The 19,172-nt window shown below is 38.1% G+C and overlaps 1 protein-coding gene across 23 annotated transcripts in view; it reads left to right on the top strand.

Annotated features, from left to right (window-relative positions):
* The window catches only part of TRPM3 (transient receptor potential cation channel subfamily M member 3), a 559,493-nt gene that overhangs the window by 318,983 nt on the left and 221,338 nt on the right, over nucleotides 1-19,172 (top strand). For all 23 annotated transcript variants that reach the window (XM_003782940.1, XM_003782943.1, XM_003782941.1 and 20 more), the window contains one exon: nucleotides 13,210-13,384. In XM_003782940.1, coding sequence (XP_003782988.1) covers nucleotides 13,210-13,384 — 175 coding nt within the window. The remainder of the gene's footprint in view (nucleotides 1-13,209; nucleotides 13,385-19,172) is intronic.

The raw sequence follows: 19,172 nt of genomic DNA, 5'->3' as shown, positions 1-19,172 counted from the left end.
GACATTTATTAGTTGCATGAATTTTGCAATTTATTCTCTATGCCCCAGTTTCCTTAACTGTAAAATGGGGATAATAATATACTTGACCCTTAAACAGTGCTGGGTCAGCAGCCAACCATTGACTGGAAGCCTTACTGATAACATGAACTGTCAATTAACACATATTTTGTATGTTTTATGTACATACATATATAATATACTGTATTCTTACAATAAGGTAAGCTAGAGCAAAGAAAATGTTAGTAAGAAAATCATAAGAAAGAAAAAATATGTGTACTAATCACTAAGTGGAAGTGGATCATCATGTAGGTCTTTTTTATCCTCATAATTTTCACGTTAAGTGAGCCGAGGAAGAAAAGGGTCACAACCCCCTGGCCAAGTGCCAGACACCTGGTAGGGGCTTAGCAACAGCTACTTCCCCTTGGGCAGAAAAAATAACTACCTATAGCGGGCTGGCCTGATGGATTTCATTACACTGTCATTCACTCCAACCCAGAAGTTCATGAGCAATTTTGTTTTAGTTCCGTTTGTAATTAGCTCTTTTAACATAAGGAGCTATAAAGATATCGAGAAAAAAATGGTCTTTCAGAGAAAGCCATATTTGCTCTGAAAATATAAGTTCCGTTTTCACAAAGTTGAACCAGAGGCTCAGGTTTGTTAGATGCTGCTGCACAGTCCTTTCCAGAAGCAGAAATGACAGCATTGCTCTCCCTGGTGTTAAAGTCAGCGGTGGGGAGGACGGCACATTGTACCTGACTCTGGACAGTCCAGCATTCAAATTGAGAGCTTGACACCAGAGGCAGGCAGATGGAGATCAAAATGTGATTTTTATTAATGATGAAGTTGTTGGGGATAATGACCTAGAGAGTTTGCCCACTTCAGCTCCCGGACACTTTACCAAAGAAGAAATTTGGGTCTATAACAGACACTTTTTACCAAGATCACTGCCTGGCATTGGTTCCTGGAGGGAAAAAAGGTAGAAACTAAATTCCTCATACTCAAGGACTTTTATTAGACTAGTTCTATTGTTCACAGGAAAAAAAAAACCTATGTAAAACAATTTAAAAAGGTTTATTCAGAGCCAACTATGAGTGACTTCAGCCTGAAGCTACACAGTTTCAGGAATTCCTGAGAAACTGTGCCAAAGGTGGTTGGGCTACAGTTTGTTCTTATACGTTTTAGAGAGACAGGAGTTGCAGGTAACATCATAGCTCAGCATATGGAGGGTATACGTTGGTTGGGCCTGAAAAGGTACAGCATGTTAAAGTGGGACTTACAGTTAAAGATGGGTTCAGAGATCCTTTGATTTGCAATTGGTTAAAGAAAAAAAAAAAACTTTATCTAAAGGCTTGGAATCAGTTGAAAGGAATGTTTTAAGTTAAGATAAAAAGTCTGTTGATCACAGAGCAAGACACAATATAAGACTCAGACTCCAGTGATCTGTTAAGCAAATTGATGGCTACGGACCTAACTTGAACTTTGCCTTGCATGGCCTTAGGTCCTGTTTGTAATTTAGTACATTTGGTGTCTCATTGCCAAAAAGAATCTGTTTTGTCAGCCTTATGGTCTCTATTTTATTATTAATGCTGGTCAGTTGTAGTGTCTGAACTCCAAAAGAGAAGTATTTGACTTCCCTTTCTGTCATGGCTGGGAACTTCTTTTTAAGGCTTTTCTAGGGTCCCGTTGGCCCACAGGGAATCCATTCAGTTGGCAGAGGGCTTGGGATTTCATATTTTATGCTATCCAGTCATGAGACAGTTCAGGTTATTTAATTCTATACGTGGAAAAGAGTAAAGACAGAATGCCGAGCTAAATGTGTCACTCTAAAGGTGCTCCCTCCACGTGGAAACATGAAACAAGAGGAAAGAAGGTCCCCCCAACATTGTCACCCATATTTTTTTTTTTATCAAGGATTTAGTCATGGTAAACATGTGTTCAGATTAAACTCAACAAGTTATCTTTTAGAAAGAGATACCCTGGTAATCAAGTAAAAACCACATATCACTTTTCCCATTTATGGATCAAAAATTGGATTAAATGCCATTACTAGAGTTAAAATAATCGGTGTCTTTCCTTTGTTTCATACATGACAATACTAGTCAGTAATTTTAATAACCTTAGGGATAAATGAAGGTCATCCCAGCCTACAGCACATTAGCTGCTAAAACCTACCAATCACCTCAGTAGGAACAGAATTCAGTTTCTATTTCAATCATATAGTTCCTATTCATTTCCACTGGAGGAAATAATAGCTTCATGGATGTCCTTCCAGCAAAGGGAAGAGTATAAACCTGTATTCATATATTTCTTCAGTGTCTGAAATACTTTGTTGCTCTAGCCGGTTTCAATACTGAGAAATAGCAGGGCTTCTCTTTAAAAGTGAAAGATAGGTGGACTGAAATTGGCTATTTGAGTCCCTAAGAATTTAGGCTCTTTCCAATGTAATCCAGACGGACAGGTGAAATGGGAAAACTCACCCAGGTCACTTGCCATGTTCTTCTCTAGCTCTCTGGCCCCTGCTGAGGCCCAGTGGTTTAGGCCAGGAGGCCACCCAAGTGGCTGTCATCTCCACTATTAGCAAAATACAGTGTTGAGTTATGACAGTTGGTCCCTTTATAATCACCCATTCATTCCCATCCTTTCAGCTGCTCTAGTCCCAAGGTGGATCCTAAGCATTGCCCCCTTTATTTTTGTTTTATTTTGTAAGCAGTTATTTGAACTACCTTCTGAGTGTGAGGCCCTATGGGAACCAGAATGTTACCTAAGAAGACTACTGAGTCTGTCAGAAGGAATAGCTTACAAATGAGTAGACGAAACTTTTATTAAAGCAAATAGAATAACTGCCAAAAGACATTCTTAAAAAAAAAAAAAAAAAGCAATGGAAACATAAAAGAACAGATAATTAACATTGCTCCAGGGAGTTAGAAAGAGCTTCAGGAACTGGTAAGGTTTGGACTAGACTTTGAAGATTGAGTTGGGGGTCTCTGAGGAGCTAAATAAATAGTACCCCTTTTCCTCATCCAACTTCTGACCAATTTGAGAAATAAAAGAAGTACTTGGAAGAACCCAAAGTATCATTTTTGTTACTTCTGGGAGACAGTGTGGTTTTAGGTCTATTGGCCAAATAGGCTTAGTGATACCCCCAAATTAGGCAGAACCCCACAGTGAGCCTTCACCTCCCTGCCTCACTGTGCATCTTCAGGATCAGGGTTCCCAGAGGAGCCAGAGCTCACATTCTCTGCAGGCAGGAAGATGCCCAGAGGAAGCAGAGCCAGGCTGAGCTGAGCAAACCCAATTATTTGTATGTTTGCTTGTTTTTCCAACTTTCCTGAGGGGTCAAGTGCATAAAGAGGCACAGAAAACCTAAGGATGTGCTTGGGAAAAATTCCTCCTCTTGAAACCAAAAGGAGGGAAAATACTCCTCTCAGAGAGAATGGCTAAGAGAAAGTTTAAAAATAATCTTCCACAGCAGATGGTGAAGGTATCTGATGACACCAAGACCAGGGTGAAAAGGAAGCTCTGGGGGAGAGGAGGATGCACTTGAAGGTTGGGTGGAGAAAAGGGGGAGCCTCATATAGCACCTGAAAGGCCCAGGCTTCTTTCTAGCACAGTGGAAGCCCCTGTACTTTTACAGAAAGACTGTATTTATGAATGATAACTAGAGTCGAGGGAAGATTGTTGAGGAGGCAGGAAATCAGGACGCAATTGCAGTAGTCCACAGGAAAAGCAATGAGCACGGACACTGGGCATCGGGCATAATTCCTGATCTCACGAGAATTCAAATCACATCTCAGTAACCTGGATCTCTGGTCAGTTGATTCAGGAAAAATTACTCATGTTCATAAAGCCTTAAACATTTATCTGGAAATAATTAGACTGTTATTTAACCTATGACAGATCAAGAGACACTTGATGGCAGTTCAGTATCCTGCCTTTTTCATTCATATTTTAGTAACTACTACACATGGAACATTGTATGATACGCTGGTAATATAGAGATAAGTCTACCTAATAGAGGAAAGAGAGGCCCAGATGTGATTCATGAGATAAAACTTCAAAAGAGATATGGAAGGTACTGGGAGAATTTTTTTATATTCTCATAGTTGATTGACAAATGTATAAAGTATATTCATTGGCATTGCTTTATTTAAAAAGTAAGTAGTTTGTGGGCACACAGTGAGCACAGTTAATTTTTCTTAGTGAGGTTGAAAGGGAAGGCCTGAGGAAGGCATGTCTTTGAATCTGGCAAGTGAAGGATGCATAGAAAACATCTAAAAAAGCATTCCATAAAAAGAAAACAGAGCTTATTGGATTTGGGGCAAGAAGTAATTGCTGTTTCCCTCAACAGATACAAAGAAAAAAGTGTTTACAGTCTGGGAAAGGTAAATTATATATATACTTCTAGCAAGGTCTTTCTCACTCCTACCATTTACCTCCCTGCCCAGCTCTTCCCCAAATCACAGGTATTTCTGTTTTTTTCACTCCATAATTCCCCCGGCTGCTTTGCTCCTTGCTAATTTTGCAAGAAACCAAGAAATGTACTTGGACTATGGACTTAGATGTGGACACATTTGCAGGAGAGGGTGGGCAAAGTATGACAAAGTAAAATAAGTTAGAACCACTCTGACTACCTTATATTCGAGAAGGCAATGCCTTTTGTTGTGAGTTTTGAATAGAGCAGCCACGAAACACTATATAGCTTTGTTTGGGGCTGTACACTTAGATCAATTACATTAAAACATTCAGTCTTCACACAATGGCCCAAAGAAAATAATGCTGGCTTTTTCCTTTTATGAAAGTAATACTTGCCTTACAGCCCAAAGGGGATTGACTATCCCCTTTCTATTGAAATTATTCACGGGAATGCTGCTTGGATGTCCTGGTAATACATTGACATTATTAGCTGAATATTTTCATCAAAGCCATCTGGTCATAAGGGAAAAACTGTTCCCATTGATTAAGTCAAAAGCTAAGTTAGTTTATGAGCCCATAATACACTTGGAGTTGATTTATGAGTTTTGTTACTTGGCATTTACATCTCTTTCCAACACGCTCAAAAGACTTAACAAGCTGATTGAAATGCTAAGGAGAGGCCCTGGTAGAAGGCCTTTGGGGAGTGAGACAAAAGGTCACCTACCCCAAAGCAGAAAGTTTTAGCCTTTTTTATACAAGATAAAGGAATTTGGTTTTCTCAACATATTATTGGTCTGCAAGAGAGTATTCAAACTTTGGAAAAGCACGTTCCAAATTATTTGTTGGTCGGTACATTCTTTTGGTTTAAACATGCGCAATGCATTCATTTTCCTTTCATCTTCATGAATCATTTATACATTTAAAGCTGAAGCTTTTCATGGACTTAATAAATATATATAAGCATGTTTGTATTTGTGTTTGTTTAACCTTAAAGTCCATATTACTTGCTAGATTCTGCTCTAAGTACTTTAAAAATAATAACTCATTTATTACTCAAAACAGCTCTATGAATCATAAATTTACTCTGTGTGTTCATTATTGTGTAAAATACCAAAATAAAGTCATCCCTTGGTATCCATGGGGGACTGGTTCCAAGACCTCCCCTGAATACAAAAATCTACAGATGCTCAGGACCCCTATATGAAATGGCATAGTATTTGCACAAGGACTACACACATCCCCCTATATACCTTAAATCATCCCTAAATTATTTATAGTACCTAATATAATATAAATGTTATGTAAATAGTTATACCGTATTGTTTAGGTAATAATGACTGGGGGAAAAAGTCTGTACATGTTCAGTATAAATGTTTTTAAAAAGTATTTTGAATCCATGGCAGGTTGTATCTTCAGATCTTATATATATTTACTAACTATATTTTTTTTGTATGTCAATACATGTCAAGATGTACTTGTGACCTTTTAAGATGGAGTCATATGGTTCCAGGTAATATGTGGTTAGTTTTGTGAAGTCTAGCCCTGCTGTCAGGGTTAACAACAGCAAAGAGCTACAAGAGACTAGTGTGGTACATGTGGAGAACCAATCAGGGGATGCACAGTCAGCAGGAAGCCAGTTGGAAACTGTGAGCAAGGACATGACGGATCCTGTCCAGTTGTAGATAGGCAGCCATTGTCTAGGGAAAAGCCTCATCTGAGAGAATGAGCCAGACTTCCAGGGTGTAGGGTAGAGATCAAAGCCCACTGCAGTCAAGGGAAGACTTGAGTCCTGGGGCACATGGTGAGCAGGTGAGCAGTGAATGCCCCAGCCTGGTAGTAATATAGCCATCATGCTGCTCTCTGGGTACTACACCTACTCAGAAAGGAGTGATTGCTCCCTGTGCCTTGGGCTTAGACCTTGGGAAGACGAGATCTGAACTCCATCTGTTGCAAGGATGAAGTTTCCTGCTATAGTACACAGGTGACGTCCAATCTCTTTGTGTGAAAGAAGCAGATGAGCTTACCAGGTTAGTGAGTGGCTATCCACATGGTCATCAGTGATGCACCAAAGTGAAGTCCCTCCAGCTACCTCTGCAGATACTAGGCCTACACTCAACATTGACCTGAATACTGAAAACAAAACAAAACAAATCTCCTATCCCAAATGCCTCTTCTATAAAAGACTTTCAAGTCCAAGTATGTACTTTCTCCCAGCTAGGTTTTCATGCTTCGAAAAGAGCCCATGAGGACCTTCATGGTAGTGAAGGGTGGGCAAAAACTGCCTTAGAGCAAGCAGAAGTGAGACTGGGGAGGAAAAAGTTTGGGAGCAATAAATAAGCTAAAACTCACTCAAGGTATATAAAGTGATTTTTTTTTTTTTTAATAAGGAGACAGAAATGTGTCTAGAGGAAGAGTTGACAAACTATGACCCATCCTATTTTCAAATGACTCATGGGCCTAGAAGTGATATTTACATTTTTTAAATGATTGGGGGAAAAGGAATGATATTATTCTATGGCATAGGAAAACTAAATGAAATTCAAAAATTCATTCATCCAAAAATTTATTTTTCTTAGGAGACCTATTTTTTAAAAAGATACTCAATTATATTTTGAAACTCATCCCTAAAAATTTTGTAGAAATTTTTTTCTCTCTTATTATGTAAGTACCTGCTCTAGTCTCTCTTTTGCCCTTTGATCTGCAGAGCCTGAAGTATTTATTATTTTGCTCTTTCCCCTATACACCAAGGTTTGCCTACCCTTGGTGTATAGGGGACTTTCTATGGGAACTATGGCCAAATGATTGTAATTGCAATTGAAAAGTCACCAATAATCCAGGCTATATTTGTATTTCTCTCTCTCCCCCTTTCTCCCTTTGCTCTTTCTCTCTTTTACTCTCTCTCTTATTTCTCACCCCTTCCCTCTCCCCCTCTCCTCCTCTCCTTGTCTCTCCTATTCTTTCTTCCCAATGCATACACTACTTTTTTTGTTTCTTTTATCTCTCTCTCTCTCTCTCTCTCTCTCTCTCTCTCTCTCTCCCCTTCTCTCTCTCACACACACTCATCTTCCTTCCCTCTTGCTCAGGCCACATGGTGATCTTTCTCCCCCATGGTGCCTACTGCCTTGTTTTCTTCCTACATACAGGCTTTTTTTGCTCATTGATTCACCTTCATTAGCTCCGGCTAATAGAAGTTCACTTCCCAAAATCACATGCACTCAAAGCCCACCTTGCAGTTATCCACCCTGGACTCAGTCCACCCCTGTTCTAGGAGGGCAAATTGGGCCCACTGCTGGTCTGGTATTCACCCCCTAATCCAGTGGCTCTCAAAGAAGCCCAGTAAGGTTGCCCCTTCTCAGTTGTGGATGGGTCAGTTCTCTGCTAGGGGAGTGTGAATAGAGAAGACATGGTGAGTGTTTTTAGTACACACACCAGAATGACCTTCTTGGCTAGCTTACAAAATTTCCCACTCAAACCTCTGCCCCAGTTCTGTCCTTTGGCCTGTGGTTGCTGACACAAAAGCAAAGCAAGAAGGTAGCACCCAAAATGAAAGCCAGCCAGCCAGGACTAGTATAGGATTACTATACTATAAAAATGCCTGGAACATTGGTAATGCACAAAATAAATTAGTTCACCAGTATTGAAAACAAAAAATATGAGGTTTACCATCTTACTTCAATAGGTATACATTCTTAGTGCCTCAGATAAGAAATGCTATGTACTACCATGTTTCCCTGAACAGAAGACCTACCCCCAAAATAAGCCCTAGCAGGACTTCTATGCATTTGTTAAATATAAGCCCTACCCTGATAATAGGACCTAGTGATGGGTGTGGCTATGAAGATATGCTGCATAGCCACACCATGCATTTCAGTGCAATATCCCCTGAAAATAAGCCCTAGTGTGTCTTTTTGAGAAAAAATAGATATAAGTCAGTGTCTTATTTTCGGAGAAACATGGTATCTGTTTTCAATTTTTTACTGCTGTCTGAGGAAGGCATTCCTGTGACTCTAAATGGTATATTATCAGGATCCCAACATCCCCATATTTCCAGCAATACTTGATAAAATTTCACATGCCAAGATAAAATACATAAACATGTTTATTTTGGAGTGTTGATACTAGCTTTAAATATGGAAAGCTTTAAATATTGTATATAGAGGGGGGATCCATTCAGGTAAATATCAATATGGGAGTTGCCATGAAAACTGGTAATAACAGAAAAAAGGCATTTCAGAAATTCATATTATTTTTACCTTCCCTGCCTAGTCCCCAAAGTAGGTTAGAAAAATACACCTTGAGAAGTTCCAACCTCATGGTGGGGGGTGGGAGGGGGCAGCCATCTTTCAAGGAGTTTGTTCCCCACTTGAGAACCATAAATAACCAGAAATGAAACATCTTGTTTTATGTGTTTTTATTTTGACTGCTTAATAGTTTGTATGGTACTTCATATTTCAAATGCTTTCTTAAGCATGAATTTAGGTACAGAATTGTAATGGCAAAAAAAAGTGTAGTAATAATGGCAGGTGGGATGGGTTTGCATTGGGGTTAGCATTCACCAACTGGATACATCATAAAGATTCACTAAATGATGTTTGAGTTAATCACTAATTTCCAAGTAGGGTCAAATACATTGAATGAATAGTTATGTAGTCTTGAATAGATAATGTATCCTCCCTTCAAAATGTGAAGGTAATATTTAAACTATTTCCTTGCATAGAAGACCTAAGAGACATCTGAGCTATAATAGGTCACATTTTTTCATATGTAGCATCCCCAGATATTTTTTGGGCTCACTCTGATCCTAGATAGCTGAAAGATTTCTAATCACATTTCCTTTTTCAAAAATAATAACATATTCAAATAGTTCACCTTCCATAAATAATATTTCCACACTTGTACTTGAATAGTCATGCATTTACAACTGGGAATCTTCCTAATGGGTAAGACACACCTTAAACTTCTTAAGAAAGAAAAATAGTTTTAAATGTTGTCAGTTAGGCACAACTGATTACCAGCTTTGCATAGTTTTCATAAATCCATTTCACATTTTCCAGACTATAGAAGAGATGCTCAAAATAGTTAAGGGCATCAAGAATCTAATTCTAAAATTATCTGTGAAAAGCTGTGATACTGTGTAAACTTCAGCCATTATTTCTTAAGTAAGCAGTAAATGGATGCCTATTAAAATTAGGCAAATAGCTTGACCGCTCTCTTCTCATTACTGCAGTAATTGCTGATACCCCTAAAGTCTGATTTGTAAGTTTGTGGATTTTTCTATGGTTTTTTTTTTTAATATCCTATGTCCAAAATGTGATACAAAATGAAGTGTTAACAAAAAAAAAAAAAGAAAGAAAGAAAAATAAGGAAGAGAGAGAGAAATAGAAGGGAAGGAGGGGTATAGCCTATAGGTCAGTCAATGTAAATGAACTGTAATAATGTGACACAGTTCTTCTGGGTATAGAATGTTGTTTGAGCCATCCTAGCCCTTGTCTTAGAGGTTGTAATGAGCTTCACAAAATAACGCATGCTGATGCTCTTTGCAATCAGATCAATGTGCTTAATTCTGGGGGTAAGGGGTGGTTAGGGGTTGTAAAGTCCATTAACAAGGTATTTATAGGATTGTAAATTGGTAGGATAGGCTTCAAGGATCCTAACCCCTTTGAAATCACACAGAAACATTTTTGCATATATCCATATGTACATTTACTTTTCTGGAGAAAGAGTCACTAGCTTTCATCAAATCCACAGAAATATTCTAAGATACTTGCCTCAAGAAAATCAGCTGTGAACCACTGCTTTAGATCCTTACTAGTTCTTTGATATCATTTCCTTTTCCTAGAAACAAAGGGAAGGGTGTGTATGTGTGAGAGGGAGAAAGAGAGTTAGAGAGAGAGAGAGACCTGATAGAAAGGGTTAATTTACCATGTCTCAACAAGGTATTTTTAGGCATATTCTGATTCTCTACTTCTTATATGTAGTAACTAAGAAATTAAAAAATGATTTTTTTTTTTGGCTACAAAGTCCTTTATTGCCCATGGAACAATGGAACAATTTTCCATGTATACTATTGAAGGCAATAGGAGAGAATGTGGAAGCATAGATACATTTAATATTTATGAAAAAATAATTTGTTCCATCCAGTTTTTAGCACTGAATTTGACTAAATATATATAGTGGTTGCCCTTCCAAAATGTATACACATTTTAAGAAAAAACTGGATTAAAATTATAATAATATATATTAATAACACTTTTTTATCTTATATATTATATCATATATATCTTGTAGTTGTAGAAGTCAAATGTAACTTGAGTATTACAATTATAACTCGGGGTTTTTTTTCCATTCTTAAAATGTGTATACTTTTTTGGCACTCTATATGTGTTTGTGTGTGTGTGTGTATGTGTGTACACACACTCAGGTCTCAAATAATCACCCTATGAAAACTGATTCTTTCACCTATGTGTGCTCTTAAAGGGAGAGGGGATTTTGGCTTCCTTGCCTGCTGTCCTGTAAACCCTAGGTCACTGGCATTCTACAGGGTCCATTCTAGGGCTTCTCCCTGCATGAGGGCAGAGTGGATCACAGTTGGTCTATGAGTTGGAATAAAGATCTCATTGATAGAATACATGCTCAAGAGTCAGAATTTGGTAAATTCTAGGATCTCTTAATCCTGGAATGAGTCTAAATATTAAAGCATCATGTATAGAGCATTCTTCCTTAATATAAAGCCAGTGATACAATAGTATGTGCAAAACGGTGGAACCTGTGTTTCAAAGGAGCAGGGGGCTGGCCCCGTACGATGGAGGTGGCGAGTTCAAATTCAGCTCTGGCCAAAAAAAAAACTGAAAAAAAAAAAAAGAAAAAAGAGTATGTGCTAAAGCAAAGCAAAGGGAAAAATTAAGTAGCATAGCACTTCAGGAAAAACTTTAAATATGGTAGAAGAGGCAATCTTTCCAAGGCACATTAAAATACAAATCCCTATGGGGCAGATATTTTTTTTATGACAGCAAATTTTCCTTGAAAAGAAGTAAGCTGTATTAATATTACAAGGTAGCCCCTTATTATGCCAAGTGCCTTTCAACAGGAATTTATTTAACCTTCCTAATCAGCAGCAATAACAAAAATGTCTCCCTTATAGACACCCAAACAGGACATTATAGAGACCTATTGTCTGAGTCACTAAGGACTCCTGGGTCACAGCAGAATAGCAAGGCCTTTCCTTGGATTTGAACAAATAATTCTCTAAACCTCCCCATCCACAAAAAATTAATGGGTCCCATGAATAATTCCCTCTGAGGAATAAATAGAAAACTTGACATCTTGTCTTGATCAACAGTTATCATTTTTCTCCTACATTTCTTAAGTGTAGATTTTTAAAATGGCACCTATTTTTGTATCACTGGCATTTTAGATGATTCCTCTGTAATGAGAAACAACAATGGGAAACACCAACTTACAAGAGATAAGGGCTAGGGAAGAAAACAGGTCATGCAAGTCAAAAATATTTCTTGTTAATAGAGCTAGAAACCAAATCCCAAACAATTATTTGTCATTGGAAAGCAGTTTCTTGATATAAGAGAAAAAACCATATCAGAGGAGTGAAAGGGAGAATTCAGATTTACAAGAGTATTTTTTAGGTCATATTTACAGAAGTAGCAGTAAAGCAGTAGAAGTTTGCTTATTTCTCTTTTAAGATAACTGCTTTGTGTCCCCTGTAAGATCAGCTCATCTTTCTAATACTACTCAACCGTTCAAGCATTCTGAGGAGGTGGAGAGAGGAAATACAGTATGATACAAAATGGAACCAAAGGGAGTTATTCAATGAACAAGGATACTTGAAATATCACTTGATTAATGAATTTAATTTCTTCTTATCATGCCCCTCAAGGATATTTGATTTTAATACTGTTCTTTAAGGTATGGTTGAACCATACATACAGTGCTGCTATTAGAGCAAATTTTATCTCAAAACAACCACGTCTTATAGCTCAACAAAGATAGCTGAGATACTTTAGGAAAGATCTACCCTTAATTCAACTGAATTCAGCAGACATTTACTGAACACTCACCATATGCCTGACACCCTGCTAAGTAGTGAAGAACACAATAACGGCAGTTGGCAGATGCCATGAGCTCCTGGGTAATTTATCATGCTTATTGTACTGGTAAGAATCAATCATCACCATCTTTATCTTTTAAAAAGTCAGAAGGAGATATAAAAAAAGAATCAATAATCAAGATGATCATCAATGGTCAAAAATAAACCTATAGTTCAGCCAGTAATGGATTCAACAAGTTAAAATATGCACCCCCCACCCTGGTGATTTTGACAGTCTTTAATAAAGAGCCATTGAAGCATTTTCTTACCACTGTGATAATTTCAAGGAGGTGGCATTTTTTAAATTCCCATTTTTCATACAGGAAACTGAACCATGAGGTGGATAACAGACTTGCTTCAGGTCATGTCTGGCTTCTAGTCTTTTGGGGGCTGGTTCAGCATTTTATCAGTTGACCAATTCCTTTCTCTCCCTCCTCTATAAAGTATGCAACCATGGCCTTAGCTGACCCCAGCACCCTGGGAACCATGGGGGGAGGGCAACATCAAACAGATTGGTGGGAAAATTCTGCGAAAAGGTTTCTGTAAATGTTTGCTTAGTATTTTACCCCTTCATATGTGTTACCTCCCCTGTACTCAGTAATTTTAGTTTGCTTTTTGTTTCTCTTTTTGTGTCTTTGGTTTGCTGGCTTTGTGTTCTTTTCTCTTTTTTCCTTTTCTTTTCCTTTTTAATGCAGGAATCGGTCAAGGCGTTCCAGTGGTGGCACTCATTGTGGAAGGAGGACCCAATGTGATCTCAATTGTTTTGGAGTACCTTCGAGACACCCCTCCTGTGCCGGTTGTTGTCTGTGATGGGAGTGGACGGGCGTCTGACATCCTGGCATTTGGGCATAAATATTCAGAAGAAGGCGGGTAGGTAATTTGCCAGGACCCATGGTAGATCCTTGATGGAAAGCCTGTGTTTGAAACTTGGGAAAGAGGGTACTGTCATCTGTATTTTCAGTAGCTCAACCAAAACCTCACATCAGCACTAGCTACTAGCTATGAACAAGTTGTCTCAGAGATATCTGTCATGGCAGGGTGGTGGAGAAGAGCAGAGGAACGGATTGTAAATGTCTTATGAAGTAGGAAATCCCATGAAAACTCTGCGAGACCAGTCTGAAATAAGGAGGATGAAGGGAAGCAAGGTAGTCATACTACATAGTCTCCTTTCTCTTCCCGATTTCTCTTCTCTTTTCTTCCTCCCAATAAGGAGAAGCAGGAATTGGGTTTTAGCACATGAAGCACGGCTGATTTGGACCACCTAATACAGGTTAGTGACTCAAGAAAAATTAAGATGTGCATCTTCCAGCCTTGGCCTGGAAAACCCAGCATTGCTGAGCTACCATAGAGATACTCTGTGGGCGGTGCCATCAGGTCCCTCTCTAGAGGGGCTTGGAAAGTAAAATCTCTGATATGGTAACCACTTTGGTTCTCCAAAAACTCCCCTTGATCTTCATGCACTTCCCTTGGTCTATCAGCTTCCTAATGCTACTGTTAATACTTTAAACCATCCAAAACCCCCAATCCCAGGGAGGACTTCCCTTCACAGCCCTTCCCTCTACCTGAGTTCCCACTGGGTGAATTGTGAAATCCAGGTACTCTAACAGATTCTTGGATCAAGTAATTCATCCAAAGTTGTGAACTTAAGGAACAAAACTCAAGGGAGCCATTCAAGTTTGAAATAAGGAACTTCTTAACCCAATCAGTTCTCTGAACACATAAAATTTGTGGTGGGGAAAAAACTCAAAGGAGAGAGGAGAGAGTCTTTTATTCGTGCTTTTTATAAATATATAGTATGTGTCTACTGGGTGCCATGCATTATGCTAAACATTGAGAAGTTAAAACAAATAACATAAAATTCATTGCACTCTCAGAAAACTCTAGTAAGTCAAGTAGTCAAGCATTATAATAATAAAAATGTCAGGTGAGCTCACCTGGTACAATACATTCCCTCTTCTGCCTCTCTTTTACCCATCCTGCCTTAATAAAGACACTGCCCAAGGCCACCTTAACACCATCTCTTCTCTCCCATCCCCTTCCTTGTCTTTGCCAATGGCCCAGCACTCCAAGTGAGCCATTAAAAACTACACCCTTACCTGGTTAGGAGATAGACCCATGTAGATGAAATGAGCAATAATGAAAAGCATTGGGCTTATGACCTTTGCCTTATAGGCATTGACAATGATTTTAGAGCCAGTTAAAGCTTTGATACTGCTCTCCCCCATCCTCTAATTGCTAATTTTTAAAAGTTCAAAGTTAGAGTTTCCTCACTGGACAGTTTGATTAACTTACTATTATTTTTCTTTGATGATAAAAATAAACATATTAGATCCTTTTATAGCTAAGTACCTAAAACGAGAACATTTGCCCAAAGTCCTCCATAATTCCTACCAACCAGAGTTCAAGATCCTTAACTATGCTTTGTTTTTATTAAAAATTTAGCCCTAGTTCTCACTTTTTAAAATATAGCAATTTGTTCTTTTGTCAAAAATAAACTGAGGAATTTATAAAGCTTTTAGCTTTGACTTATTTCTTGCTTCTTAGTATTTGCAAGTAATTTCATTGGGATCCTACAAAGTAGATACAAATTTGCATTCAACAAGCTTGTTTCAGGGTATAGCTCAGTGGCAGAGCATTTGAAGGCAGAATGCATGGTTCTACTTTAGAAACCAATGAAAAAGAGGCTATTTACCTTATTTACCTCAGGTTTTCAGGTTTTCATGATCTTAAATGGTCTACCTTAAAAATGTTAAGATCTTTGATAAGACTGTCCTTCAGTTTACTACTGTTTTATAACCTACATGGGATACTAGATTATTTAAGTTATTTAAGATGAGTAAGTTAAGTGCTTTGTCCAGGGTCACACAACCCAGGATCCCAGGCCAGGATTCTTTTTTGTATATTATAAAAATTCACTAAAATGTGTTTTATGACATGTTTTTTAGTGTTTCTCCCATTGTACCTCAGTGATGCTATTTTTTAAATATATAAGTGCACTTAAATTACCTTCATCTTCCTCTTTGTTTTATAATTTAATTTTTATTATTCCATGTATCCAAAAATATAAAACCAATGTATTTTTGGTTGTAAGCCAGTGTCCAAGGTAATGAACCTTATGTCGTATTGATTATTTTCTTTCCCCAACAAGGATAATTATACCCTAACATAGAAAACTTATCTAAAAATACCATACCCTCTTCACTTTAATAGGTAGTTGTAGTTCTAATTATTTTATGATCTAAATATGCACAATCATCACAGTCTCTGTGGGATCTATATAAACTATGAACCATGGTTGATTAGCAAAGAATATGAGGTTATGCACACAACTGGTGTGGAGATAAACGATTAAGTATAATATTACCCCTGGGGAATTTTTGAAATTAAAACTTTTAAAATTTTAAGAAACATATAGAAATGGTTATTAAGATAATAGCAGTCTAAAGAGATTTGTATTTTGCCCCCCCCACACACACATACACACACACACACACACACACACACATACATATACATACGGTATTATAATGAAACTGTGCTTTTTCTCCAGGAAAGCAATTATAAATTTATCATGATGAAATGAAGTCAGGAAGTTTCTGTATACCATCTGAATAACTGTAAAAATTAATCATGTTTATTAAGCTTGATAGGAAATTGTCTAGCCACACATGTGGCTAATTTAAAAAATCATTTCCAAAGAACTCCTCTTTGCAGTATCGTGAATTCTTTATGCTAAAAAAAGGAATTGGCCTAGCCAAGCTTTATTGATCAGGAAGGATTTCTTCTTTGATTTCCAACAAAATCTAACAGAGTTGGACATGTTTCACTGCAAATAAATATAAATCCATAACTATATGTTCATATAAATAAAACTTACTGTATTCATGATACACATAAAATTAGAAATAGGGAATGTACACACCCTGTTCATGTACCCTTTATTTCAGGGCTGAATCAGTACCTTTTCAGTTACTTTGGTAACTTAAAGATGATTAAAGAGAATTTAAGTTCATTTAGAGCTTCTTAAATAATACATGCCCAAGGACTATAAATGTTTATACTCAACTATATGGCTTTTCATTGAAAAAAATTTTTTCATGAAAAAGTTCATATCGGCTCGGCGCCTATAGCTCAACCGGCTAAGGCACCAGCCACGTACACCTAAGGTGGCGGGTTCGAATCCCCAGCCCGGACCCGCCAAACAACAATGACGGCTGCAACCAAAAAATAGCCGGGTGTTGCGGCGGGTGCCTGTGGTCCCAGCTACTTGGGAGGCGGAGGCAGGAGACTCGCTTGAGCCCAGGAGTTGGAGGTTGCTGTGAGCTCTAATGCCACGGCACTCTGCCCAGGGGGACAGCTTGAGGCTCTGTCTCAAAAAAAAAAAAAAAAAGAAAGAAAAAGTTCATATCTTGGGGCAGCACCTGTTGCTCAGTGGGTAGGGCGCCAGCCCCATATACCGAGGGTGGCAGGTTCAAACCCGGCCCCGGCTAAACTGCAACAACAACAAAAAAAAATAGCCAGGAGTTATGATGGAGACCTGTAGTCCCAGTTACTTGGGAGGCCGAGGCAAGTGAATCACCTAAGCCCAGGAGTTGGAGGTTGGTGTGAGCTGTGTGATGCCGGGGCACTCTACTGAGGGTGATAAAGTGAGACTCTGTCTCTACCAAAAGAAAAAAAGAAAAAAAATTCATGTCTTATATTTTAACCTTTGTAAACTTTCTATTTTGTCTTTGAATTCTCTACTAAGAATGTGATTTGAAAGAGAATCACTTTGGAAGAAAGTTATAATTGCCAAAACTGATTTAGCTTTTGTAGATGAGATAGAGTATGAGATAGAAAAAAGACTGTGTCTGTCACAATGCAAATGGATTTGGAGAAAGTAAGGAAGAATTGCAATTATATTCTTATTTTGGTCTTTTTCTCCCTGTCTCTGCTCTCTGGCGTATACCACCTGAAAGAAGTGCCCAAACTTCCATTTTTTTCTCCTTGTCATAATGGATTTTCTCTGAGAGTGAGTCACTAATCACTTTCCCTAATTAATTTCATTGCTTTAGAAATATCAAATCTTATTTCTGAATCATGACTGACTAAACACCATAAACATAAAGAGATTAACACTAACTGAAATAGCAACAGATCAAATTACCTACATGTTTAAATGGAAGGATTCTCCTTTTTGCTATGTTTGACGAAGACGAGCAGGGATGCCCATAGTTGAGAATACCATTCAGGCTATAGGCTCCAGATGTTGAAATCAGAGATTACTTTGCCAGGTAATTGTCAGCCTGAGTGTCAGATGACAGAGAAATGTTTAGATCTTCGTTTATTAGTGAGCAAATGCTTCACCCCTGAAAAATGTCAGTGTGAAAAGGGTATCCGGAGGCCTACGTGTTATTCATCTAAACTTTTAGTTGGGTATCTTTGTCCCAGAAATAATCATCTAGATTTACCATTTTTGGACACCATAGGGCAAGAAGCAGAACTTTCTGGTAGCAGAAGGCCTTTAAGATTTTTAGTAGTCTGTTCATAACTTGGGGAAAATAATCGATGGGGCAAACACCAAGAGATGGTTCATAGTCTTTTGTGCCAGAGAAATTTGTATTAGCTATGATGGAAAATAAATGAACAATGGCTTGCCCTTGGGAGCGAGAAAATCAAAAATATATTTCAAATAAAAAACCGACTTTCCTGTTCAATGGAAGCTTAATAAGGGTCTCTACAATTTTGGACTAGCTGAGGCAAAGGCATAAATGGAATATCTGTGCCTTGATGAAAAATGAAAAATATGTTCTATGGTTTCCAACTATCTAACTATATATTACTAGCAGAGATGGGATAAAAGTTTGTTTTCTGCAAATATACATCCTATCCAGAGAAAGTCACCGGAAAACTAGACATTTTTAGAAACTCAAGGGTCATCTGTATTCCCTAGCACATCCCATTCTGTGCAGTGGCCACTAATGTTTTCTCCTGCTGTTCTAGAAATTTCCATCTAAAGCTGAAGGATGTCAAAGCCTTATCATTTTTCTCTATGAGGTTTGCTGAGGGAAAGTAATTGATCTCAAGGGTTCATGTTCCAGTGTGATTTAGGCATAATTGGAATGTCAAGTGAGAAAGAAGTAAATACATCAAGCATGCTGACTTCAAGTGCCTGTTACAGTTTTTGTTAATTCCATCTTACCTGTCTCTTGTCCAGAATTTTCTGTAAGACATCATGTCGAAACTTTATTCTTTTTTTAACTTTCTCACAAGAAAAGTAAGAAACTTTTGGAATATCTCACATGAACAAAGAATACTGGTGGCTTTATCTATTAACAATGTCATTTTTATAAACTGTTCTTGACGTTAACATTTATTGAGTACTTACTATATACACAGAACTGTTAGAGGATGAATAAAATGTAACCCTAGCTGTCAAGGACTTTACAGTGGAGATTAAATCAGAGACACTATTACGGTTACCTAGAGGGTCATGTGTGCTTTGATAAAAACAATTGAATGGAACATTCCTCATAAGAATCCTTTGAATGGGCTCGGCGCCTATGGCTCAAGTGGCTAAGGTACCAGCCACATACACCCAAGGTGGCGGGTTCAAATCCAGCTCAGGCCTGCCAAACAACCATGAAGGCTGCAGCCAAAAAATAGCCAGGCGTTGTGG

This window comes from Otolemur garnettii, unplaced genomic scaffold (genome assembly GCF_000181295.1).
Source record: "Otolemur garnettii isolate 467f Iridium unplaced genomic scaffold, OtoGar3 scaffold00006, whole genome shotgun sequence".
Classification (NCBI taxonomy): domain Eukaryota; kingdom Metazoa; phylum Chordata; class Mammalia; order Primates; family Galagidae; genus Otolemur; species Otolemur garnettii.
Note: the sequence above shows the minus strand (reverse complement) of the source record. Positions and strands in the feature narration are given on the sequence as shown.